Consider the following 27813-nt stretch of genomic DNA (forward strand, 5'->3'; position numbering starts at 1 on the left):
GTATGCATTACTGGACCAGGCTACTGGCGTTAAGAGACTTTTCACTTGGTGGAATCCGACATCATGATTTGAGTCCGATACAAACCCACTGCCCCTCTCTCCTTTTTTCTTAAACCGTTTGGAGCTGTTGCCTCTGAGAGTCTGGGGGGGGGGGGGGGGAAACTTAAGAAAGTTAAAGGCGTGACCGCATGCAGTATTGTCTCCTGCTCTGCTCTGGGACCATTTCTTTGATTGACTTTGTAGTGTTATATTGTGCATGTACATCCATTGCGAGGATAGCGTGTGACTATTTCTCCTGGAAGAAACGCAGCGCCGAATCCCACTGATCTCTCGGAAAGCGGTTCGACAGCTCGCAGTAATGCAGCATCTTGTTAGCCCCGTCTCCTTGCTTTGCTTTATCTCGCTGTTCCTTCTTCTCACCCGAAGAAGCACAGTCCTGGATAAACGTGGCCAGCAGCATGCAGCTCATTTCCTGCTGCAGAACCAACTTGTTCTCGGGGTTGTTATAGCAGGCTGCGATGAGGGAGGGAAAAAGCACTTTCATGAGGCTCGGCTGGCTGAAGTACTTGAAGGGCAACTGACACAGCTTCTGCAGCACGCTCGGCTGCAGGCCGGACTGCACGATCGCCTGGTTGTCGGGGTTGTCGACCGTGAAGTAGCCCACGCAGATGATGACCTCGTTGAGCAGCTCTTCGCAGGACTCCTGGGAACAGTACCCCAGCAGGGAGCTGACGATGTGGTGGAAGGCCAGGGAAAGACCTTCGGCTCCCAGGACGGACTGGAAGGCGGAGAGGTCGAGGAGGGCACAGCTGTTGACGAAGCGGACGCCTTGCAGGGCCACCTGGGCGACCGACGACGGGTAGACTCTGGTGGCAGCGGATTCCGGCCGGGAACCGTGCAGCAGGACGCAGTAGAGCGCGTGCACCACTCCCACCAGGTCCGTGGCCCGCAGCAGGGCCGACAACCCCGTCGGATCCCGGCGCTTATCGCCGAATATACCGGAGGTGCGTCCGGTCACGGCGAAGCACAGCATGCATATGTTGTGCAGCAGAGCCGAGGCCTGCTGGAGGAAGGCCGCCGCCTTGGGACACTCGTCTACGGGACCTTGGACCGACAGGAAGCACCCGCTCAACTTGTCGATCAAGCCCGTGCTCACCGCATAGCTGATTATGTCGCGCGCGTGGGTGTTGAAGGACTCCGTGGCCGCGCTCTTGGCCTTGGCATCCGGAAAGCCATCTCCCGGTCCCAGGAGCCCCAGGATGGTGGCGCTGGTCTGCAGCAAGCCCGTGGTCAGGCTCTCGTCTTCACCCGGCACGTACAGTTTTAGCTGATGGAGCAGCAGGTCCATCAGTAGGGCTATTTTGTTGCTGAAAAAGTTATAGGAGCAGTTGGGGGGGCAGCCGGAGCATGCCAGGTAGTAGGCGTTTACGGCAGCACAGAGGGACTTGAGTGGCATGGATGGCGCTGTAGCGGGTGTGGAGACGGTGGTGATGACTTGAAGAATGAGCTCCAGTGCAGAGAAACCCCCTGCCTGCCGGAAGGCCACCTGATCGGCATTGTGCTGTTTCTCCAGGATGCGAGAGATCTCCCCCAGGTTTCTGTTCACGCCGGATATTGTGCTGTCGACCCACTGACTGCCCTCGACCTGAAGCTGCTTCGTGACGTCCTTCGCCAAGCGCTGGAGCTTGTCCTTGAACGGCGAGTCGGGAACGTGTGCCTTTGTCTCCGCTGCCATTTCGGACTCTCTCGACCTGGAGTTCATCTTGGCGCGGAGCTTCTTTGACTTCTTCCTCGCCTTCTGCCTCTCCTCTCTGTCCTTTGTGCTCTCTGAAGAGACGGACGCGTCCGCAACGGTGTCCCCAATGTACTTCCTCAGCGACAGGTGTTCCACCTCCTCCTCGGAGAGCTCTCGTCCCTGGATGCTGCAGTTGTCGCGGACGGCCTGCTGGTGCCTCTTGCCCTTGGTGTGGCTGAGCAGGTGCACCTCCGAGGCGATCTCCACGTCGCACAGCGTGCAGTACTTCTTGCGCTCGTACGGCGTCAGCTTGGGGGGGTGGTCGACGTTGGCGTGTCTGCTGCTGCCGCTGCTGAGCTCGGCGGCCTTCTCCTTCCGCTGCTCGAGCTGCTCCATGTGCCGACGGCTGCTTCCGTCGAACTTGATCTGGATCTTCTTCTGCAGCTCCTCCATGGCCTCCTGCTGAGCGGCGCTCAGCGCGGCCATGCGCTCCTCCTGGTCTCTGGCCCGCTCCCGAGCCGCGTCCTCCCTTGCACGTCCCTTCTCCTGCTTCTGCTGCTCGATGCGCAGCTGCTGCTCCTTTCTCCTCGTCAGCATCTCCTCCAGCTTTGCCTGCCGCTCGGCCTCCAGGAGGCGCTTGCGCTCCTGCACGGCCCTGTCTCTGGCCTGCTTCTCCTCCTGTCGCCGGTGTCTCTCCTCCTGCTGGTCCATGAGACGCTGCTCGTACTCGTTCTGCTTGACCCGGGCGTCGTGCCTCTTGTTCTGCGCCTCCAGCATGTTGATGACCGCTATCTCGTTCACCTTGGCGTCCTCCTCCTGGGCTTTCTTCACGATGGCGTGGAGATGCAGCTCGCGCTTGAACTCCGCTTTCGAGTGCTTCTCCTCCATTATCCTCCGACGCTCCTCCAGCAGATCCTCCCTGTGCTTGCGCACCACTGTGTGCCTGTCGTGGAGCTTCTGCAGGTGGAGCGTCTTCTCCTCCCTGATTTTGTCCCTGTTCTGTTGAGCGTTCAGTTGCCTCTCCTCGCATTTCTTCTTGGACTCGGCGATGGAACTTCGGCGCGACATCGGGTTCGAGAATTTCTCGTGCATGTAGATCCCGTGCCCAGGAGGCCGGGAAGGTTCCCTCTCCACAATGTCCCCCCAGGACATGCTCTGACGCCATGGCTCCCGAGCTTCGTAATCGCGCACAATGTCGTTCCAGTCCATATTCAGTCCACAGCCGCCACTGACGATGCTGGCAGAGAAGTCACTTTCATTGTCTGTCTCCACGTCGCCAGTCTGAGTCTCACCGGCTAGCTGATCTTCCACAGCGATGACCTCCTCATTGGCCCACTCCAGGTAATCATTCTCAGCCTGAATCTCTCTTGTTAACTGCTCCTCCTCGGCAATGGCGCTGGCGATAGCCTCCTCGTTTTTGCGCTCCAGGTCATTGTGTTCAGCCTGAATCTCTATGGTTAGCTGCTCCTCCTCTAGAGCGGAACTGACAACCGCGTCCTCATCGGGCCACTCCAAACGGACAGCAATGGCCTCTTTCTTAGCAGGGACGTCTGGCTTGGGAGTGAAAAACTCTGTGGAGTCCCAAGACATTCCCACTGTCATGGGAGCCTCAGCCTGTCCTGGAACAGAAGTCGCACCCCCCGCAGCCCCGCTGTCTCCCTGGGCGAGCAGAGTGTGGGAGCTGTCTGTCCGAGGTTGGTCTGGGGACAGGGAGAGGGCCATGACGGGGGGTGTCAGGGCTGTGGGCGGGGCTGTCGTGGGGGCTGAAGATGGGGCCCAGGCGCAGGCTGTTTGGGGAGGAGTTGGCGCTGAATTGCGGGAGGGTGTGTCACTGCGGGATGCGCCGCCACAGTGTCCAGCGTCTTGCATGCGCTCTCTGAGGGGCTCCATCACACGCCCTCTGTCCGAGTGCAAAGAGGCGAGCTCTACTGGGACTGGCTGCCCAGAGAGTGGATGGGCCCGGACGTTGTCCTGGGGCCAGGGAAGCTGGACTCGCTGGTGCGGTTCGTAGTGTGGATGGCTGTCCTTGATGGGGGTGTCCTTGGACTTGACCACCACCGCTGGGTTCACCTTGGCCATGATGGCAGCAGACGGAGGCTTGGCAGGGTAAGCGTTGCCGGTGACCGGAAGGGACGGGGAACTCTTGACCCTGTCAGCCCAGCTAGGGCCTGTGTGGGAGAGATGATGAGCCGCAGCCGGCGTGGATGGCAAGCCACCGAAGTTGGGGGCGCCAGCCGCTTTTGGAGAGGTATCGGTCGGCTGAGCCGAGGGGCTGGACTTGCGTTCTGATAAAGAGTTCGGTCTGTTCTGGGCATCCGTTTTCTCCACCTTCTCGTGGAGCTGGATCCTGTCTCGGAGAGCTTCGAAGTCACGTACACCCGCGTTCATCAACTGAAGTACCTCTATGCATTTCTCAACGCTCTGCTCCGAGTCACAGGTGGAATACATCTCATCAATGTCCTGCTTCAGGTTCTTGTACCGGACGACGTAGTTGCTTGGCTGCTGGTCCATTTTGCGTGGCTGTCTGTCTTTAGTCGGGCTCCTCTCTTGTCCCCACTTGTCCGGCGGAGCACCGGTCATGCTCTTACCTTCCACCCAGGCGTTCGGTTTCTTAATCTTCTTCTTCTGTGCCCTCGAGTTGCCGCTCTTGGACCTTTCTTCCTCCTCTTTGTTCTCCTTGTTCTTCAGAGGGACAGCGAAGCTTCCGGCTGTGCGGAGGCCCTCCTCCGCCACAATTCTCCTCACCTTGTCGTGGTTGTTGGAACGCTGGAAGGACATGTTCAAGGCGGTAGTGGATGTATTCGTGCTCCTGCTGCCTCCTCCATGGAAGGAGCAGGAGCCGTTTCTAACGGACGACTCCGTCTCATCCCCACCTTGGCTAACATTCATTGGTCCATTCATTGGTGCCAAAGGAGCATGGAGGAAATACCACGTTTACCTCTGTCATTTCAAGGCACCTCCGAGCATTTCTTCACCTTTATAAGCTTTTTGGTGTCGTCATTGCTGATGTCAATGGGCCAAAAGAAGAACTGCAGGGAATTTTCCAATTCAAAACATTTTGAGTGGGTTGTTAATTAATTAAATGCCATGCATTGACAATGAATGAGTGACTTTTGAGTGTTTGTGAAAACACAAATATTGCGTAACACAAACATGATGTACGATGATAAGAGCGCCCCTCACTTCACACGGGTCGAGATTTGTATGCAGTACACTAGCTCAGTGGCCTTGTGGTTAGAGTGTCCGCCCTGAGACTGGGAGGTTGGGGTTCAATCCACGGCCGGGTCATACCAAAGACTCTAAAAATGGGACCCAGTGCCTCCCTGCTTGACAGTCAGCATCAAGGGTTGGATTGGGGGTAAGTCCCTGCGACATACTAGCGTCATCTCCAGGGGGTGTACTTGTACATCAAGCTGCCTCACGCTACAGAAACAGGAGATAGGCTCCTGCCCCTATGGGCCTCATGGCTCGGCAAGGCTACTTACTTTTACACTTCCTGATTAGTAATGCAAACAACCATGTAAATGAGGGAAAGTAACTTCCGTGGAGTTAGAAAGTAATGTTTGCAATGTTCTCTCACGAGAGCAAACTACCTCCAAAAATTATGGCCATATATTCCTAATAAAGCAAATATTAGATTACATAAAGTACATCATTATATTTAATAAGTACACAGTAATGTTTGGGTTATTTATCATAACCATGCAGCCGCAACACGTGAACACATACACACACAGCAGTCATGAATAGAGGGCCACCCAGTGTCTGAAATCTACGGTACTGTGAAACTATATACAGTATGTACTTGTGGACAAAGTAAATCTGCAGTGAGGAGGGGGAGAAATTAACCACTTTCCCATTGATATCATTAGATGATGATGTAGACACGTTACTTATTACTTTTTTCCCCTCTGCCCCAGTAAGCTACTCGATCCAAACACAGTCTACCATTAAAAATAAACACTTGACTCCACCAAGGCTCGTGAAAATAGCAACTAGTAACTTTTGGAAAATAGTAAATGTAATATTATTACTCAAAATGTGGTAGTAATTACTTATATTACTAGTCACTGGAAATAGGGAAAAATACGTTATAAGTTACTTTACTCTGGGCTTGTTTTTCTGTAAAGTTGCTTGTAATGCTGTAACCAGCTCAACTTTCTTTTGAAGCTTTGTATCTGTTGTAGCAGCTACAAACATCGAGTGTATATTTGTATCTTCGTATCACTGGCTTCCATTGAAAAACGAATGGTAGCCTGTGTCTGGGAGCACTAATGTCAAGGACAGACAAATTTGTCAGTGGACCCCCATCTGAAAATAGTTTGTGCGAGGTAAAAAAAACCTGTGTATTTGGAACCTGTAGATCTGCTATTTTCAAATAGCTGATGAAGCTACGGTAAAAATGTAGATGCTAGGAAGGGTATCACGCTGGCATCTACTTTGTCTCAGTTTAATTATGAAAAAGTTGTGAAAATATTCGAAAATGCAACTATAGGGCTCTATACAGCCTGTTCAATGCTGTGTGAAGTCGGGGCGGGCTAGTGGCCACTGCTATGAAAAATCCCTCCCACCGCGTCGGAGAGGGCCGAGCCAAAACAGCGTGTCAGCGGTGGCAGCGGTGGCCGAACAGATAGCGGAGCGGTCTTGATACCGGAAGGTCGCCAGTTCGAATCAGCTGTCCCGACACGTTAAAATTACCACTACTGAAGTGCCCTTGAACAAGGCATTGAACCACTACGATGAAATGTGTTCTATGATCAGGGCCTGCCTGGAAACAAGTTCTTGAGCTTAGCCCAGATACCCTGGGTAAATATAGTAATCATTTCATTTCATTTCATTTGTCATCGATAGTATCTCACCTACGTCATCCCATTGATTCCCATGTTAAAAGCCCCTTGGGATTGCACTATTTTAGCGTACTTTTAATAAAGTAAATAAATAACTTTTTTGATTAACATGACCAATGACATGTCTGCTATACACTAGATATTTTTTGTAAATAATCCGCCGGCCGTTTTTGCATTATCCACAGGGAAATACAGCTAACTATTGCTTAGGGGCGTGTCTTTCTTGACTCGCGAGCAGGCTGTTCCAGCGGGCCCAGCGGGCCACGCTCGATCAGCCTGCCCAAGATAACGTCTCATCTGTCGGGTTAACGAGTGAGTTGACTCGGTGTGGTTATGGAGGTTTTTTTTCTTCCTACTCCCTCTCGCCAAGTCGCGATGTTTGTGTTATGTGACTTCTGTCTACTCCCTGTACTACTAAACAATCAATGACACCACATTAGATTAATAGTGGACAGATAGACTGTTAATTAAAAAACAAATGAATTAAGAGTTAGATAGAAAAACGTATGCCCTGTGCAGACTGCACGGGAGCTCCGCAACTGGTGTATCATCCACCTCTCCTCTCACTGTCCCCGCGGCTACAGTTAATATATTATATATAATATAATGTATATTTGTACGCTAAATAGCCAATCGTCTGTCTTCAATGTGAGCACCGCCGGCGGGGAGTTAGATTCAGTCCGAATGGAATAATTCAGTCAGTCAGAAATTGAATAGAATAATTTTGAGCAGAGATGAGATGACGCTTATGAGTCATGTTTCAGGGCTAAAAGTATGCACAAAGCATGCATGCACAAAGTGGTAACTTCTGCCTAAAAACAATTCTCCTGTAACTTTTCCAACCAGAACCTGAACATGTGGAAATGTGGAACACCCTACCAACTGTCATTAAGACATGCGAATCCCTTGACTCCTTCAAAACCGCTCTCAAAGGGCACCTACGGACGGCTGCAATTCGAAACTGGCCCCCGTAAAATCTGAATCCCCCCCCACCGCCCCCCCCCCTTTTTTCCCCTCACTGTATATATTTCTTTTCCCTTTTTACCTCCTTTATGATGAATTCCTGTTCTGTCTATAGAAGTGTCTATTTGTACGTCTCTAAATGTTTTGATGATTTGAACATGGTGGACCCTATTGGAAACAAGTGTAATGCTTAATTGGGTCGTCCACTCACAGTTAACAGCCTTTGTATTGAGTTTGTGCTTGAAATGTACTGTAATTCTGCAAACTGTTAATAAATTATTCAATCAATCAATCAATCAAACAAACCATAATATTATAAGTGTTGTGTTAATTGTCCTGTTGTGTTGATTACAGCCTCACAACCAGAATTGCCTATGACTGAGCGTACGTTCTGAATATTGGAAGAATATTCGGGTCCATAAATTAGGCCTATCGTCGCAACTCGCTACATCACTCCAGAGGAAGACAAAATAAATAGCTGTCCCGGTGGACACAATTAAATAGAAGCAACAAACTCACCCAACAAGGTAGCCTATAATGAAATGTTTTCCACTGGAATTAAATCTAAAAAATAAGGTCGATCACAAACGCCATGACACGTCTTGTATGCATCAACGCACATTTGACCTGCTGATGACATCTAAGCAGCTGATTGTTGTGATCCATAATTAACCGCTTTTCTAAACATTTTAATTCTAATACCGGTATATTGATTTATGTATGCATACCAGCGGGCTATCCTACAGCTACAGCCATCCACATTTTGTAGCCTATATAGTCAGGCATGCAAACAGGCCCAAGGTGAAAAAGGTGACAGTGTGCGGGGCACGGCGCTGTGCCGCGGGCGAAGTGTTTATCAGTACTAAACCCACTTTGGGGCCCCCATGTGGCCCCCACCTTCACTTAATGCGGTCCGCAGGTTAATATCAACTGTAGGCTGGGGGCCACATGTGGCCCCCAGCCTACAGTTGAGGGATGTTTATACCATCCCTCTACACTGGGGGCGCTGTTTATACCATCCCTCTACACTGGGGGTGCTGTTTATACCATCCCTCTACACTGGGGGCGCTGTTTATACCATCCCTCTACACTGGGGGCGCTGTTTATACCATCCCTCTACACTGGGGGTGCTGTTTATACCATCCCTCTACACTGGGGGCGCTGTTTATACCATCCCTCTACACTGGGGGTGCTGTTTATACCATCCCTCCCCACTGGGGACGCTGTTTATACCAGTCAGTCTGTCATACCATCCCTCCCCACTGGGGACGCCGTTTATACCAGTCTCTCTGTCATACCATCCCTCCCCACTGGGAGCACTGTTTATACCAGTCAGTCTGTCATACCATCCCTCCCCACTGGGGGCGCTGTTTATACCAGTATCTCTGATATACCATCCCTCCCCACTGGGGGCGCTGTTTATACCAGTCAGTCTGTCATACCATCCCTCCCCACTGGGGGCGCTGTTTATACCATCCCTCTACACTGGGGGTGCTGTTTATACCATCCCTCCCCACTGGGGACGCTGTTTATACCAGTCTCTCTGTCATAGCATCCCTCCCCACTGGGGGCACTGTTTATACCAGTCAGTCTGTCATACCATACCTCCCCACTGGGGGCACTGTTTATACCAGTCTGTCATACCATCCCTCCCCACTGGGGGCGCTGTTTATACCAGTCTGTCATACCATCCCTCTACACCAGGGGTGCTGTTTATACCAGTCAGTCTGTCATACCATCCCTCCCCACTGGGGGCGCTGTTTAAACCATTCAGTCTGTCGTACCATCCCTCCCCACTGGGGGCACTGTTTATACCAGTCAGTCTGTCATACCATCCCTACACACTGGGCCCCCACATGTGGCCCCCACCTTCACCTAATGCGGCCCGCAGGTTAATATCAACTGGCGGCCTGAGGGCCACATGTGGCCCCCACCTTCACCTAATGCGGCCCGCAGGTTAATATCAACTGGCGGCCAATGACACAGGGACACAGCCAGGGACACAGGGACACAGCCAGGGTCAGACCCAGGGACACAGCCAGGGACACAGGGACACAGCCAGGGTCAGACCCAGGGACACAGCCAGGGACACAGGGACACAGCCAGGGTCAGACCCAGGGACACAGCCAGGGACACAGGGACACAGCCAGGGTCAGACCCAGGGACACAGCCAGGGTCAGACCCAGGGACACAGCCAGAGACACATCTTCACCTAATGCGGCCCGCAGGTTAATATCAACTGGCGGCCTGATCTAAAAATAAAAAAAAAAGCCCGGTATGACCTGTGGCCAGTCCAGCCCTGCTCTCAGTATGTAGAAAGATGTTCAAATGAATTACTTCCTGTACTGTACTAGCCCTCCTCCCCGGCCTGTGTGTGTCTGTGTGTTAGGCTGTGCAACAGTGACACTTGGTGGTGAACAAACACTATAACGCTATGTTCGTGCTCGGACACAGCCAGGGACACAGCCAGGGACACAGGGACACAGCCAGGGTCAGACCCAGGGACAGACCCAGTGACACAGGGACACAGCCAGGGATAGACCCAATGACACAGGGACACAGGGACACAGCCAGGGACACAGGGACACAGCCAGGGATAGACCCAATGACACAGGGACACAGCCAGGGACACAGGGACACAGCCAGGGTCAGACCCAGGGACACAGGGACACAGCCAGGGTCAGACCCAGGGACACAGCCAGGGACACAGCCAGGGTCAGACCCAGGGACACAGCCAGGGACACAGGGACACAGCCAGGGTCAGACCCAGGGACACAGCCAGGGACACAGGGACACAGCCAGGGTCAGACCCAGGGACACAGCCAGGGACACAGGGACACAGCCAGGGATAGACCCAATGACACAGGGACACAGCCAGGGACACAGGGACACAGCCAGGGTCAGACCCAGGGACACAGCCAGGGACACAGGGAGGGTCAGACCCAGGGACACAGCCAGGGACACAGGGACACAGCCAGGGTCAGACCCAGGGACACAGCCAGGGACACAGGGACACGGCCAGGGATAGACCCAATGACACAGGGACACAGCCAGGGACACAGGGACACAGCCAGGGTCAGACCCAGGGACACAGCCAGGGACACAGGGACACAGCCAGGGTCAGACCCAGGGACACAGCCAGGGACACAGGGACACAGCCAGGGTCAGACCCAGGGACACAGCCAGGGACACAGGGACACAGCCAGGGTCAGACCCAGGGACACAGCCAGGGTCAGACCCAGGGACACAGCCAGAGACACAGGGACACAGCCAGGGACACAGGGACACAGCCAGGGTCAGACCCAGGGACACAGCCAGGGACACAGGGAGGGTCAGACCCAGGGACACAGCCAGGGACACAGGGACACAGCCAGGGTCAGACCCAGGGACACAGCCAGGGACACAGGGACACGGCCAGGGATAGACCCAATGACACAGGGACACAGCCAGGGACACAGGGACACAGCCAGGGTCAGACCCAGGGACACAGCCAGGGACACAGGGACACAGCCAGGGTCAGACCCAGGGACACAGCCAGGGACACAGGGACACAGCCAGGGTCAGACCCAGGGACACAGCCAGGGACACAGGGACACAGCCAGGGTCAGACCCAGGGACACAGCCAGGGTCAGACCCAGGGACACAGCCAGAGACACAGGGACACAGCCAGGGACAGACCCAGGGACACAGCCAGAGACACAGGGACACAGCCAGGGACACAGGGACACAGCCAGGGTCAGACCCAGGGACACAGCCAGGGACACAGGGAGGGTCAGACCCAGGGACACAGCCAGGGACACAGGGACACAGCCAGGGTCAGACCCAGGGACACAGCCAGGGACACAGGGACACGGCCAGGGATAGACCCAATGACACAGGGACACAGCCAGGGACACAGGGACACAGCCAGGGTCAGACCCAGGGACACAGCCAGGGACACAGGGACACAGCCAGGGTCAGACCCAGGGACACAGCCAGGGACACAGGGACACAGCCAGGGTCAGACCCAGGGACACAGCCAGGGACACAGGGACACAGCCAGGGTCAGACCCAGGGACACAGCCAGGGTCAGACCCAGGGACACAGCCAGAGACACAGGGACACAGCCAGGGACAGACCCAGGGACACAGCCAGGGACACAGGGACACAGCCAGGGACAGACCCAGGGACACAGCCAGGGACAGACCCAATGACACAGGGACAGACCCAATGACACAGGGACACAGCCAGGGACACAGGGACAGACCCAGGGACACAGGGACAGACCCAGTGACACAGGGACACAGCCAGGGACACATGGACACAGCCAGGGACACAGCCACACACATACTGTAGCTGTCTATAGAGTGGTTGCACCACTCAAAAATGACAGATGATTATTTACTAAATCAGTACAAATCTATAGTCAGTATTGAGCAAGATGTTAACATTAATTTCCTGATAGTCATAGAACAATTAATTTACTCCAACAGTTTGAGGAGTGCTAGCCCCTCCTATATTCAGCTATAGTGTAGATTTTTCCTAAATGCCATTGACAATGAATGGAGAATAATTGTCATATATCGGCTATTTTTGTCCTACACATTCATTGTCACAAAAATGACAATGAATGGATGATGTATGATGATACTGTAAGAGTGCCGCTCACTTCACACAGGTGTGATTTTTAAAAACAGGTCCAACACTCCCATCTCAAAATCCCTTATAGTTACACTCTTCACATCATGTCAAATAGAAATTATATTCACTGGCAAAATAATAAATTATAATAAAAATAGTTTTGGAACAGGGTCAGTTTACTTCATTATTTTAGCCTTGGTCAATTTAAGACATGTAGATAAGAGTAACATCCTCTCCTTATTCAACAGTTGAGCTGCATGTTTTCTTTTTTAATATATCTATTTAGTATATATAAGCCCTGGAGGGGGGTGTAGGACTACAAGTTGTATGTATCAAGCGTTTTATTTATTTACTCACACGCATGCATGCACGCATGCACACACGTGCACGTGCTTTATTAATTTACTCGCATGCATGTATGCACACACGCGAGCACACACACACACACACACACAGCGAGAGAAACTGACGCCGGCGTGTCCACACCATGGTCCTCCACACCACAGACAGTATAACGCAAGGTGCTAACGTTGCTAATGCTAACTAGTAGCAGCTGCACTTGCAGCTAAACTATGGGATTGACTGGCGAGTCCCGCCGAGTCCCGCGTCCACACAAACAGGTTTTTTTTCGCGGAGCGGCCAGCGGTGGCGCACATCATGATCATGATGCAGCCCAGATACAAGCAGAATATCGTTCAGAATCATTACAGTTCGTATCGTGTCTCGTGAGTCCGTCAGAGAATGCTCCGGGCAGCGGGCTCGGGCTCCACCCCCACCCACAGACCCCCTCACCCCCCCCAAACATTTTTTTAACGGATTTGCATGAATCACACAAGTGCCTTATTTGGAATAAAAACGGCGATTTTCGCCGAAAAGCTACACTTTTGCATGTCTGTATAGTTCTATATATGATTATGAAGTATGATTGCTACTGTGATGTGCGTGCGTGTGAACACTGATTCATCAATGACGCCACGCAGGCAGGCGTGGTAAACGAACGGGGACAATGATTGCATGCATTGAATTCAGGTGGTGACTATAGGACGCCAGTATAAAAGTGACACTTAGACGTTTGTGCGTCGTTGGAGCCCACGTCTTGTGAAGCGGCACTCTGGGTGCGGGAGGTGGCCGTTCGCAAGTATTAGTCTTGCCGGCGTAGACAGGTAGTCAGCAGGAGGGGAGACTACACCTGCGGTCTCCTGTAGTTAGATAGAGGGGGCTTAGAGAGTGTGTGCTCACATTGCTCCTCCGCAGTACTGCGATCTGAGAAGGACTGGTTAACTGTCCGCACGTGACGCCTTCCAACTCCCCGGGGAGCTGTGTGTCGGACGACGTGACGTGCGGACAGTTAACCAGTCTTGGACAATCGGGCCACCAAGCTGCAGCGACGTCGGAGGGATGTTCTGCACACCAGCAGAGCTCATCAGCTGGGTCGCAGAAGGCCAACGGGCCAGAAGGCCCCGCAGCAGCGGAATCGACCCAGCCCTTGGATCTGTCAGCGTCCCGTCCTGAGCGGTGGCAACAAGACGCCATAGGGGTGCCAGCGCTAAGGGGAGGACGTCCAGCTCGTCAGCGGAAACCAGCCGTCTGGTCACGAGACTACGAGATGTCCTTATAGACTCGGGGACGAGTCCCTTTCTTCAAGAAGGGGAGAAGTGTGATGTGCGTGCGTGTGAACACGGACTCATCAATGACGCCACGCAGGCAGGCGTGGTAAACGAACGGGGACAATGATTGCATGCATTGAATTCAGGTGGTGACTATAGGACGCCAGTATAAAAGTGACACTTAGACGTTTGTGCGTCGTTGGAGCCCACGTCTTGTGAAGCGGCACTCTGGGTGCGGGAGGTGGCCGTTCGCAAGTATTAGTCTTGCCGGCGGTGAAGACAGGTAGTGAGGGGGAGATAGTTGTCTTAAGTCAGCAGGAGGGGAGACTACACCTGCGGTCTCCTGTAGTTAGATAGAGGGGGCTTAGAGAGTGTGTGCTCACATTGCTCCTCCGCAGTACTGCGATCTGAGAAGGACTGGTTAACTGTCCGCACGTCACGTCGTCCGACACGCAGCTCCCCGGGGAGTTGGACGGCGTCACAAGCAAAGACCCCGGGGGAGGGTCCGCCACCACGGCGAGTTAAGTACCCGAATAAAGAGACATTGTATCGTGTATTGCCGGCATGGATGCACTGATTATTTAAGAGACATTGTATTGTGTATTTCCTGTATGTTGCACTGATTATTTAAGAGACATTGTATTTTTATAGGCCTGTAGATTATACCTGGTTTTACTAGTGGTGTTAATGTTAATATACTGTAATTCATACTTATTCTGTATACTATGCTATTTCTATGTACTTGTCGAGCATTATAATAAAGGTCGCTCATTTGTACATCGTTGTCTGTGGTGCGTCCAGGGCTGATGTTTACCCCTACAGTTTGGGGGACGATAGAACTCACATTTATTACACTACTATGCAGACCTATCTCATTCCAGACTTGGAGTAAGAGTTGGCTAAATCACCAATGGACTAAATGATGTAAAATCCAAACCCAATACAAAAATGTCATGGAAAATGTTATTGAATGGGCTATCAGGATGCACTTTGATACTTTCTGATCAAAAAGCTCACTTTACTTATGAGCTTGTAGATCATGAGATTTTAGGTGTGACTGACTGCGTGACGTGACTGCGCGACTTGTGTACCTGTATCACGGGTGTCCCACGCACCGGCATAATAATTGAAAATGGCTGACAGTGAGTCGAGAAACCTCAGGTCCCAGGCCTCCATCCATGATGATGATGATGAAGAGGAAATAGTGGAGAATGAAGATGAAGTAGATGTTGAAGAGGAAGAGAATGAAGATGTGGGGTTTGAAGATGAAGATGAAGATTTGTTGGATTTTGAAGATGAAGAGGACGAAGATGAAGAAGTTGAGCTGGCTGGTTTACTGCAACCTTTCAGGTTTGAACCTGAATCACAGCAGGCACCTGGAGCAGCAGCAGCCCCCCTCCCTTCGCAGGATGTGCGAGTAGGCAACACAGATTGGTAAAAAAAAAAAAAAAAGCCTCCACAATTTTGAGATCATAAACATATTTTTAGCATTATTAATGAGTCATTTTAAGAAATAAGGTAGATATATCTATGTTGTAGGTGCACCTGTGGAAATTGTGAGGTGAAGACCACACATGTCGAATGTGTCTGCTGCCGTGGCTATGGGGAGACACTCGGCACCATATTGGAGAACGAGGAACCAATTCAGTGCATTACTGCACATCCAGGCTTCTCAACTGTCTGCTTGGATGTGCATGTGCTCCGAACAGCCTACCACCAGTACCACAAAGAACATGCACAAGATGCAGATGAAATACCCACAGAGCATGAGTAAGTTTCAATCAATGTTTTTACTAAACCACTTAAAGTAGCTTACTGTATGTTATGAACATTGCATGTATTGCAACAAATTATTTTCTCAAGTTGGTGGCATGACAAAACTACAGGCAGAACACATTGATGTGTGATTCATCAATATCACTTCAGTTTACAACCTCTATGTCAAACTGATTTGAGTTACACTGTGCTGAACCTTATTTTTCCATCTTTATCAAATTGCTAATATTCAACTTCACAATGTGTAGCAAAGCAACTTGTTTGCAGATATGCTATTTTTGGCCAAAGTTCCCCCCAGAATATGGATGCTTGTAAAGTGGTTATTACATGTCAAGTTAAAAGATATTTTAAATGTTCCTTATTGAAAAAGCATACATGAAATGGGCTATAAAAGTAACAGTGTAATTCATTGCCAGTGCCATGAGTATTTACAGAGGTGACCTGATCTATGAAATGATGAGAACCACTGCACTGCACTAAAGGAACACATTCTATAATATACATGTACAGTGCTGTGAAAAGTACACATTGAGCTTTGTTTTGGCAGTCACACTGAAAAATATTACTGTATGTCAAAAAGGATCACAAAAACAAGATGTATTTAACCAGTTTTACTTTTTCTTCTACAGAAAGTTCCGGTACACAGCATACAGGCAATACGTTTTTTGGAACTGGGGAAGACTTGGGAGGTACAACAGAATCCCGATTCCTTCTTGTTCGGTCAAAGCAGTCCGAGCCAGATTCCCAAATGATGCGGGGATGCCATACACTGGATTCAAGCTACCATGATAAAAAAAAAACACAACAAAAAACAGTTTTAACTTAAATGGAAAGAAAATAAATAACTCTTCTCCATGTTTGGATTCAGGTTCTTTCATTTGTACATGACTGCTTTGTGCCCCTTCATAATCATAGAGTAAATCATTCTATTTGCATCATGCATTTACAATTCTTGCTTTATTGCAATGATACCGGCTACATTTATTTTAACCTATTTACACACACTCAGTCAGAAGGAAAATATGAAAGGCAACAACCTACTCAGTGTTGCTCAACGACACTTCCACTACCGTTGAAAGAAATTCTAAACATACAACATGCTTAGGAAATATTTGGTGGAGGGTTTCATTGTGTAATAACTGAATGAGCCAACATATAGATATTGTAAAAAGAAACTTACCATAGGTGTATGTTGCCGATTATAACTTTTTGAAGCGGCTGACGTATGAGGCAACTGCAACGCTCAACTCTGGGCGGTTTGCATTGTGGCACAACGGAGGTGGGGCAATCGGCATCAGCAGGCAGTCACTGTCTTCACACACTTTTGAAGATACCATCTCCATGACCTTCGTTGTGTATTCTGTAACCAAAAAAATAAATAATTAGAAAAGTAATGACGCAGTATGTATTGCTCAAATGCAGGATAACAATAAATCAAGTCATCCTGCATTTCAGGAGTTCAGTTCCTGCTGGGGTCTAGAGACACGCACAAGTGTTCTTTTGTATATAGTATACACTGTATATATGGTATATTAGGCAGTGTTATGCCATGAGAAATGGAGAATGTGGAAGAAAGAAAATTGTCCGATGTGATGTGTGATATGAAAATATCAGCGAGAATGAAAGGGAAAGTGCACAACACTGTGGTGAGACCAGCTATATTGTATGGTTTAGAGACAGTCGCACTGAGGAAAAGACGAAGCAGAGCTGGAGGTAGCAGAGACTAAAATGTTGACGTTCTCTCTGGGAGAGGAACGGACAGACTTCGATGGTTTGGTGCAGAGAACGGATAGTGTGTATACTGTACATGAGAGACATGAAGTTAGTTGGTGTGAGAGAAGAGTAGGCAGAGCATGTCCCTGAATAGTAATGCAACACATAATCAAGAGATACAATAACATGTTTTAAATGTAATGCTTACCTGGCATGCATTCCTGTGTAGGAAAAGCATGTGTGCTTCGGAAGGAAGTGCAGGATCAGTGCGTGGTAGGCCTCAAGACTGGATGTTTGGTGGTTAGTGGAGAGCTCTGCGATGTCCTTGGAGATCAAAGTCCCATGCAGGATCTTCTCCAGACCAACTGAGCTAGCAGAGCCTGGGGAAGCAGTGTTCAAACACAAAAAGCATGAATCACATTATATTGAATTCAAGGCATGCATTAGCCCATTTATACCTGCAGCCGATTTCAGACACATTAGAAATGTTATTTGATTTATTTTTTAATCAATAAATAACCATGTTGCTATATACATAGAAACATCTAAAATGACCCAGAGATGGTTGCCTGGTTTTAAAGATATACAACATTCTAAAATATAATTTACTATATACTTTCATTTTGTCTATACTATAGACAAATTGAAATGGTCACTTACATGGTGCCAGCCATTCTTTGTTTCTTTCATGCTCTTTCAATTCGCCATGGGGACATGAAGGCATCAGGGGAATTGGCAGGTCTGTGTGCTGGTTTTGCAAATGGAAGAGGACAACCTTCCATTTTGCAAGAATCATCTCCCTGTTGGCTTCTGTGCACGATCCAGCACACCAGGTTTGTGATGGATTTGCGCCACAGACCCACAGCTCTGGTCTCTTTCTTAGAGGCCAGCAAGTCGATCTTCTTGCTGATGCCTAGTCAAAGTATACATATTTCTCTTAGTCTACTAACAAAACAATTATCTTAAACATTATGACATTATACAGTTCGTTACCTAATTCAAATAATCAGAAAAAGATTGATCATTATCAAGTTGTCTATAAAATCTTTTTTCCCCCTGTGCATTGCTTCAATAATAATTCCAAACTGTAAATGCACACTAGTCACTAGGTCATACCTTTTGCAATATGCCAAATGTCAAAACGATGTTTGACTCCTAGCCACTGCTCTCGAATCCATTTGGCTACTTGGCGATTTCTGTCACTGATAAGGGTTCCCACATCAGTCCAACACCATCCAGGAAGTTATTGATCCTTATCAGACCCTCCAGCTCACACCACGACGAGCTCTTCACCTCATTACTCTAAAATGAAAAAAGAAGAAAAAAAGAAAGAAAAAACAATTGACTTGTAAAAGATAGACAAGATGTCATAACAAATGGAAAAAAGAAATGCATCACATACCTGAACGATTTCAACATGGAGAATCTTGTTGATCCTCTGCTCAATAACACTGACACGTGCCGTATTTAGCAGAGTGTCCTGGGCTGTCACTCCTTCCATCTGCTGCCAAGACCAGTGGTTCACCCAGTGGCGTGCACAGATAGACACTAGGGGGTGCTAGAGCACCCCCTGCCCTTCTCTTTTTTTTTTTTTTTTTCAAAAATAGCAGACCTACAAGCTCATAGCGCGCCACTCGGTGGCGCGCTATGAGCTTGTAGATCTGCTATTTTTCAATAGCTAAAGCATAACATAATGCTAACACCAAAAGGGGTTCCCGCCCAAAATGGATTAAGGCAACCGGCCGGTTCCACACGCTGCACAAGGTGCCCTTTTTTAACTTGAGCACCTGCCCCTCTAAATGTCTGTGCACGCCACTGCGTTCACCCATATCCTTGAGTGACGCCAGGATGTCACTTTGCTCATTCTTCCAGACCTGTAGAATGGCAGGCTCAAGGTGTGCTCTCTGATGCCTAAAAAAGGTGCTGCGGTGGATGGTCGCCACTCCCAATATATTTAGCATACGCAGGGATTTTGTTGGCATGCTTCCCGAAGCCAGAATTGCAGCAGACAACAGCAAATTCCCAGCAGCTACCCTCCCAATCTTCGGCTGGCTCTCCCACTTCCTGACATGTCCACAGGACTTACAGATTTGCGTGACGTACATGGCGGTTCCACATTCTCTGACTGTGCCAGGTGTTTCGGCAAGACACATCACACAGTTTTGGAACAGGGTCATTAGCTGTGACCGAAAGACGATATATTTCCTTTCCTTCACAGGACCTGGGTCAGCCATTTCTGGCTCTCTGGAAAAAATAATACACACATAGTTTAGTTTAGTTTATTTGACTCCTTGATCTGGGTTTCATTATACTTGAACATGTCATTTACAACGTGGGAAATAATAATTGAATGTCAACACAGCATAGCCTACACATAATTTACCCGGCCCGAGTTATGTGGGCAATTGTGGTGCACATCTGTGAAAGTCACATGCAATGATTAATCATAATAAATAGTATTATTAGTTATTACTATTAGTAAGTATTGTTATAATTAGTAATAGTACTAGCAGCAGCAGTAGTATTTGTAGTAGTACTATTTTTTTTAAACGGCAACAATACCATCTACAGTGCAACATGGCCACTGACCCAGACAATGTCATCTCCATATCCTCTTCATCTTCATCTGGGAGATATTCCTCATCCTCCATGTCAATGGATTCCTCCTCCTCCTCCTCCTCCTCCTCCTCCTCCTCCTCCTCCTCCTCCTCATCATACAACTATATTACATTCTCTTGCTCGTCCAAGAGAATGTCACATTGCACACCAATGGAGAGCATCTCGGGAGAACTGGTTTGACAACCTAAAATTACAGTCAAATTAGCAGCTACTGTTATTGAGCCAAGGCAGAGTTGTACGTTAGATTAGATTGAAATATTGTATTCTAAGACTTACACACAATGACAAAGTATTGCATGATATTTAACTAGAGAATATTAAATAAAGTCACACCCGTGTGAAGTGAGGGGTGCTCTTATCATACATCATCTCATTATGGCCAATCACAATTTGCATCATGACATAAAATAGACTGTCTATTTGATCAGACACTATGATGTAACATTGTCCATTCGTTGTCAATGGGCATTTAATTTGTCGACACACACCGACACACACACACACACACACACACACACACCAAAAGCTGGACATAGGACGGGCTAGGGCCCCTAAAAAATGTTTTGTTCACTCACGGATGCTCTTATGTGGAGTTGGTATCCATGAGCACTGTGTGCCATGGTGACACACTCCTGCATCTGGAGCCAGATGTGGTGTTGGCTCAATGACATCAGTGTGAGATACAGATGTGGGGCCATCCAGTGGCGTGCACAGACATTTAGAGGGGCAGGTGCTCAAGTTAAAAAAGGGCACCTTGTGCAGCGCGTGGAACCGGCCGGTTGCCTTAATCTATTTTGGGCGGGAACCCCTTTTGGTGTTAGCATTAGGTTATGCTTTAGCTATTGAAAAATAGCAGATCTACAAGCTCATAGCGAGTGGCGCGCTACGAGCTTGTAGGTCTGCTATTTTTGAAAAATCAAAAAAAAGAAAGAAAAATATTTTTTTTCAAAAGGGCACATTGCCAAAAGGGCAGGGGGTGCTCTAGCACCCCCTAGTGTCTATCTGTGCACGCCACTGGCCCGGCCATCTATCCTCTTTGTGACAGTAGGTGCCAGCAACTATATTCAAAAGCACCGAACATAAACTATCAATAATAAATATGCAAAGGTTGTAATGTAATTCTAGTGATGACAATTCCATGTAGAATGTTTCTGCATAATACACATCAGTGCTGATCCAATATAGATGATAAGGTAGGGTCAAAAGGCGACCTGAGGTAGCCGATTTGTATAGAAATTAGAAATACAATTTGGAAGCCTTGGTATAGCTACCATTAGGCTCACATAGCACCGAGTATCTAACTCTGAGAGTGTACAAATGGAACCAAATGGACCCATTAGGGTCCAAATGTTGGTTCATTTGTACACTAACAGAGCTAAATTAACATTGATTTTACAATATAAATTGGGGTATCAGAGATAGAAATGCCATTACAAGGGGGTCCTTCAAATTAAAATGGTTGAGAATCACTGCTAGAGCCGTAAAAATCTTCTCTTATGGGGGTCCCTGGCATATCTTTTCAAATGGGGGTCGCGGGGTAATTTGGGGGTGCTTGAAATGAAAAAGTTTGGGAACCACTGATTTAGAAGACAAATAAAGAAACCACATAGTTCTCAAAACATCTAGGTAGAACCGTTTCGCGTTTCTCACCGTTTAGTGAGAAGTGGAAAATAGTAAACCACCTCCGCCCATAAACGTTGGGAGTATTGTTGGTTATGAAAACAATAAAAATGCATCAATAACACGTAAACACTCACTCTGTTTATCTCCATCATGGCACACGCTCGCGACTGCGAAGGTTGAGGTTGGGTAACTGTGGCTGATGGAGCTGGTGGAGCACCAGAAACGGCAACATTGATTGTGGGAACAGCATCCTTCTCCAGTCTCAGCTGCTTGCTTAGTCCAGCTTTCCACTGGCCATAGCCATCAAAATCACTCGGAATAAAGTGGGCTCTTTTGATCCGAGCAAAGCAGTCCCACTTGCGAGCAATCTCCTCGTTTTTTGTCCAAAAGTGCAAAGATACATTATCACACTGTGAGTTACTGCACCCGCCGATAACGCAACGCCTAGGCATCTTGTTAGCTTTTAAACTAATAGTACATATATAAACAACAACTCCGTCTCTGTCTGGCCGACTCTCACTGAGCGACGTACAATGCTAGCTTGTTATGCTAGCCGCAACTTCCGCAAGCCGAGCCGAGCGCTATTGCCTACGTCACGTGATGACGCGTTCGGCTGTTTTCCCGAGTGCAAGCCTGTTCAGGGAGTCTCAACTCTTTTCTTCAACTGTGGCTGTATCTTTTATTTTTTCTAAAACGTTTTTTTTTCTGGACATCTTTAGGGGGTCTTTGATAGATATGCATCAATATTTTTAAAAGGAGATATCTCTGCTTCCCACCCTTTAAGTATTGACCAATTCTGGGGACCACCCAGTGCATGTGTGGTGAGCATGCGGCTTAGTCGCGTCACTTCTTTTCTTTTCTTTTCCTTTCCTTTCCTTTCCTTTCCTTTCCTTTCCTTTCCGTTCCTTTCCTTTCTTTTCTTTTCTTTTCTTTTTCTTGTCTTGTCTTGGTATTAAAAAAAAATCACACTCGCGTGTAAAGTGGGGGGCACCTGCTTGTTTAAAGTGCTCTACAAACCATAGTCCATATAGACATATAGACAGACGTTGGAGGGGCTAAGGCCCTCGGAAAGGTGATTCAATTGTCACTTTACTGTCATCTGGGGACCCCCCAAATGTATGTGGGGACCTCCCTGGGGATCCTGACTCGCAGGTTGAGAATGATTGTGGTAAAGGACCTATAACATAAAATTCAACTTTTTCCATTTATTTTGTGTTTTTGGGGCTCCAATATGTGTTTTCCATCCCCTATCTCAAACCCTCACCCTAACCCTAACCTCCCACGGGGCAGCACAACTAAACCTAACCTTAACCCATGTCTAACCAATGACTAGGGTTGGGATTTGTTAGGATTTTAATGGTTCCGGATACTTACCGGATCCCTCTTAACGGTTCCGGTTCCTAACGGTTCCCTTAACGGTTCCCTTAACGGTTCCTAATATTATTTTTTTCCCCTTTTTTTCTGACATATATTATGCTTATATTATAACTAACCTAACCAAGTACTTAATAAACACAAATTCAATTATTGTATTTGCACTTTACAATTATGAGGTATATTAGGTATATTAAATATACAGTACACATTGCAATAATGATATTGGTGTGGTGACAAATGGTGTGTCTTTAATGTTCAGATTAATGTAATATTAAGGACCCCAGTTACCCTAATGGAAACAAGCCAGTGCTTTCTTGGGTTATAAAATCCTCTTAGCAGACCTTGTATTGAACTGTAGGCTACGTTCCTGTGCTTTTTCTGCAAACTGTTTATAAAGTAATCAATGTATGGAGGTATATGCACCTAAAGGCTGGGCTCTCAACAGTTGCACGATTAATTTAGAGCCAAATGAAAAGCAGTTGAGTTGCTTATAAGTTGTAAAAATAAGTGCAGACAAATTGATTTTTATTTAATTAATGGCTCTATAGTTGATTGATTTTGAGATGTTTCCTCAATGTGGATGTGGTGCAACTGGTGCAAGTTGCAACAACCTTTGCAGGAAACTATGGCATCGCATTTATTGCACTTTGCGTGGTCAGCATTTCCCTCTCTGTTAACCACACTCGCTCGGCGGCGGTGACCGCTCGCTGAATGCACAAAACAGTGGTATCCGCCCCACTCACTCACTCATCGCAAAGTGCAATAAATGTGATGCCATAGTTTCCTGCAAAGGTTGTTGCAACTTGCACCAGTTGCACGTCCACATTGAGGAAATATCTCAAAATCAATACGCCTACACGAGTCACAAGATTAATCTACTCACTCATGTCAAGTAGTAGACGTCACCCCAGTAACTTGGCTCTGCATGCATGCATGCACAGACACAGCGGAGCTAAATGACGACTGATGAGAACCGTTTGGGGAACCATTAATAATAAAACGATGGAACTGGCCGCAATGTCGGAACCGGGTTTGAAATGGACCCGGTTCCGAATCCCAACCCTACCAATGACTAGTCTAAACTAAGTAGGCTATGCACCCCCTCTAGACGGAGTTCTCAACAGGCCCGAAAATTAAGGTCCGGCCCAACCTGGGCCCTCATCAGACCCTGTACACTCAAGACACTGCCACCCTTAGATCTCTATATATGGAGCTGACCTGTTCTGACATTCCATATGTTGATCTGACCTCATCAAACCCTGTACACTCAAGACACGCTCCATATATGGCCAGTACATAATTCACTCCATATGTTGATCTGACCCCCCCCATGCCAAAGCACCAGCGCTTGCCCAGCAGTCTGCCATCACCCAGGTGCATATGTTGATCTGATCCCCCCCATTCCAAAGCACCAGCGCTCGCCATGCAGCCCTTATAGTGCGAGGTCGCTTCTCGCCCTCAGGCGTCTTACTGGATTTATATGAGGGATATATATATATATATGCAAATTACACTAATAAGGAGGTTGCATATCCTATGGAAAGAGACTATTTTCTAGACATGCAAACAGACTTACACTGTCTATAAGATCATGAGTATTAATTAACTTAAAGCAAAGAAATATAGCTATTTCTGGTTTTGGTGTGATTATTACATAATTATTACATAGACAAAAGGTTGCATGATTTATTTATAAGATGATAATAATTCCTGGAGTTATAAACATACACTTAGAGTCTGTGGGAAGCTTTCAAAGTTGACTAAAAGTAAAACATGCAGCAATTTGCTGATGTTCACCTCGTTTTTGCATAATTTATGGCAATTATGCTAATTAGGAAAGGTTGTATGACTTCACAATGGTAACAGATGAATTTCTGGACATCACAAACATGGACTTAGACTCTTAGATCACCTTTATAAGTTACCTAGAAGCAAAGTTATTGCCATTTCCGTTTTTGACAATTTATTAGCTAATTATGCTAATTGCACATGCTAAACTCAACAGAAAAAATTGGAGACATGTTTTTTTGGCATTCTGGTAACCCCAAGAATCAAGATATACCCGTCTCCAAAAATTAACATTCCAAAATCACGGGCATCAGAATCTGATTGATAGGCTCCCCTACTAATTGTTGATTTTCCAAGCTGGCATGGAATGGAAACAAGCCTGGTTTTATCTAGCATCAGTATTATAATTACTCAAATATTAAATAATCTGCATATCAGCTCAGGACATTGTGGTACTGCAGCTAAAACTGCTTTCAAAGTCCAGAAATAAATGACAAGGACTGGTTATATCTAGGGTGACCAGATCCAAACTGTTCATTTGAGGGACAGAAGTATCGCTTGTGTGGGTCAAGTAGTATGGGGGGACCCATCCCACACAAGCGATACTTGAGTACCGGGTTAGCAACTTACTACTTGAGTTGCTATTAAATGCCTTGATGTCATATTCGACCATAGGCCTATTGGCTATCATTTATAAACTCCTCTGGTGTCTCACATTTTGTTTCAAAACCATGATTTATTTTTATTTGTATGCTATTTTAACAGGCTTAAAAACACATCTTGCAGGAAGAGACAATGAGAGTGCTTTACAACAGAAGGCCAACTATTAGGGGACTAACTATTAGGGCATTTGAACACTGATGCAATTGCCTGCCAGTCACAATGTGGGACAGGGTCCCAATTTGTGGGACGCCTGAAAAGTCTTGGAAATGAGGGACTGCCCCACGCAAAGAGGGACATCTGGTCAGAACCTTGTCTGGGTTTAATTGGTCCCGGGCAACGGCAACTCAGCGTATGAGTAGCACGGCTTGGGTATCTAAGAGTGGGTATATCTAAGTGCGGTAAGAGCTGGGAGGTACTATATGTGGTGCTCATACTCATACATCATTCCATCTCCCAGGCAGGGGTCTAGTGCAAAGGATAGACACCCTCGTTCTCAGCTGACAGGGACAATTAATAAACGAGTCTGACTGACCTACTTAATTAGTAAATAATGATTTAGTAAACAATGAAGTGCTGTACAGATCATTGCTGCTCACAGGTAGGCCCAATTTTAAACAATAGTCTACGTAATTAAGATGGGTTTCACGTTGTTGAATGATGACCTAACATCACATCTAATCTGAGCTCTATCTCTGAACGCGTTCACTGTTCAATCGCCTAAAGAGGGCCCACATACAGAGTCACATTATTTTTTTTTAAATGTTATCCCTCAATTTTATAACCCATTTTTTCACCCCTGTGCCAATTATCTAATGTGATCCTGGGCTCTCTACACACCCTCCGCCAACCTAGTCCCCATATATGGGGGACATGGGGAGAGCAACGGACTTGAACTCATGCTTCCTTCCTGCCTGAGTGTCCAAGTTGCTCCTTTACACGTGACAGGGGGGAGTTTCCCTGGTTGGACGTAGCGTGTGGAAGGAACACGTTATTCCAACCAGTTCCTTTCCCCTCCATCAGGCGCCCCGGCTGGCCAGGGGGAGGCAGTTTGTTTAGAGACCAGGATTACTGCATGTTTTTATGAGGGTACCTACCCTAGGGGACACGGGGAGAACATGCAAACTCCGCACAGAAAGGCCCTTTCGCCAACCCCGCTTCGGGTATGGGCACTGATGACGCGGAGGAGGAAACACGCCGCCAGCACCCACAGCGCCCCGAGCGGGAATCGAACTCAGGACCTTCTAGCTGTGAGGCTAAAGCACTACCAATTGTGCCACCGTGCCCCAGAGTCACATTCTATGAAGAGGCAAAGTAGGCAGGGCTCAGAGCATTAAAAGGCTAAAGCTCCACATGGGCTCATTCAAGTCAGTCAGAACTTGTGGCCACATGGGATGTTTTGCCCATGCAGGGTCCCATTTGTCCCAAGAATCGCCTCTGATCATGAAAGTCCACACCAATGCAACTATAGTCGCAACTTGGAACAACCTGTAAACAATTTGCAACATACTATTCCAAAATTGCGCCTACCCGGCTACAGGTCAATTCAGGCCACTGATGTCATAATTCCATAAGCCATATCTGTTGGTAGTTCTAATTACTTTTTCATCACATCACAATGTCTTACACGTTTAACCGTTGGCTGATATTACAACCTAAAATACGGTTTAGGATTCTAGGAAATACTTTAAGAGCTGATATCTCCTCAGTTAAACACATTAAGGCTAGTGTTTGGTTCCTCTAAATGCAAATACAATGCAGAACTATAGAGTGTGTGTGTGTGTGTGGGGGGGGGGGGGGGGGGGGGTGCATATACACTATGACTAACACTTTATCTCTTCCCCTCATGTTAAAATGTGGTTTGTCTTTTTATTTTTTTTAAATGTAGGCTACATGTTGTCACATCACTAAGCTACATCAAATGTTGATTTACGAGACACTAATATGTGCTTGATGTGTCAAGTCACCCCTATTTGTTTAATCAATTCAGATGTAATCTATTTACATGTGACCTGTAATCATCATCAATCAATCAATCATTCAAATTGATTGAAACGTTTTATTTTTACTACTAATACTTCTGTGCTCTGGAGTCACATTAGGTCAAACATTTAAATGACCCAACACAGGTTGTGATGGTGAAGGTATAAACATTTCGTGTAATTTTCTGAAAAGTGTGTTTGTATATTGCATAATAGTTTTCAAACTTCCTTATTTTGTCTACTGTGGTCACTGTGCTCTGCATGGCCAATATGTCATCACACATTGCGTGTGTGTGTGTGTGTGTGTGTGTGTGTGTGTGTGTGTGTGTGTGTGTGTGTGTGTGTGTGTGTGTGTGTGTGTGTGTGTGTGTGTGTGTGTGTGTGTGTGCGTGCGTGCGTGCGTGCGTGTGTGCGTGCGTGCGTGCGTGCGTTTGCGTAACCTGTTGTTTGAGAATTTAGGTTTTGTACATCCTTAACGCTGAAGCATTGTGCCAAACCAGCCA

At 47.6% G+C, this 27813-nt stretch overlaps 1 protein-coding gene across 1 annotated transcript; it reads right to left on the minus strand.

The window, feature by feature from the left end:
- Window positions 1-286: 286 nt before the first annotated feature.
- LOC306941138 (S phase cyclin A-associated protein in the endoplasmic reticulum-like) lies at window positions 287-4636 on the minus strand (the record flags this gene model as incomplete). The annotated part of the gene is made up of 1 exon (XM_079526451.1): window positions 287-4636. The coding sequence occupies one exon, from the start codon at window positions 4634-4636 to the stop codon at window positions 287-289; it is 4350 nt and encodes a 1449-aa protein (XP_079382577.1).
- Between the last annotated feature and the right edge of the window lie 23177 nt (window positions 4637-27813).

This window comes from Electrona antarctica (genome assembly GCF_951216825.1).
Source record: "Electrona antarctica genome assembly, chromosome: 17".
Lineage (NCBI taxonomy): Eukaryota > Metazoa > Chordata > Actinopteri > Myctophiformes > Myctophidae > Electrona > Electrona antarctica.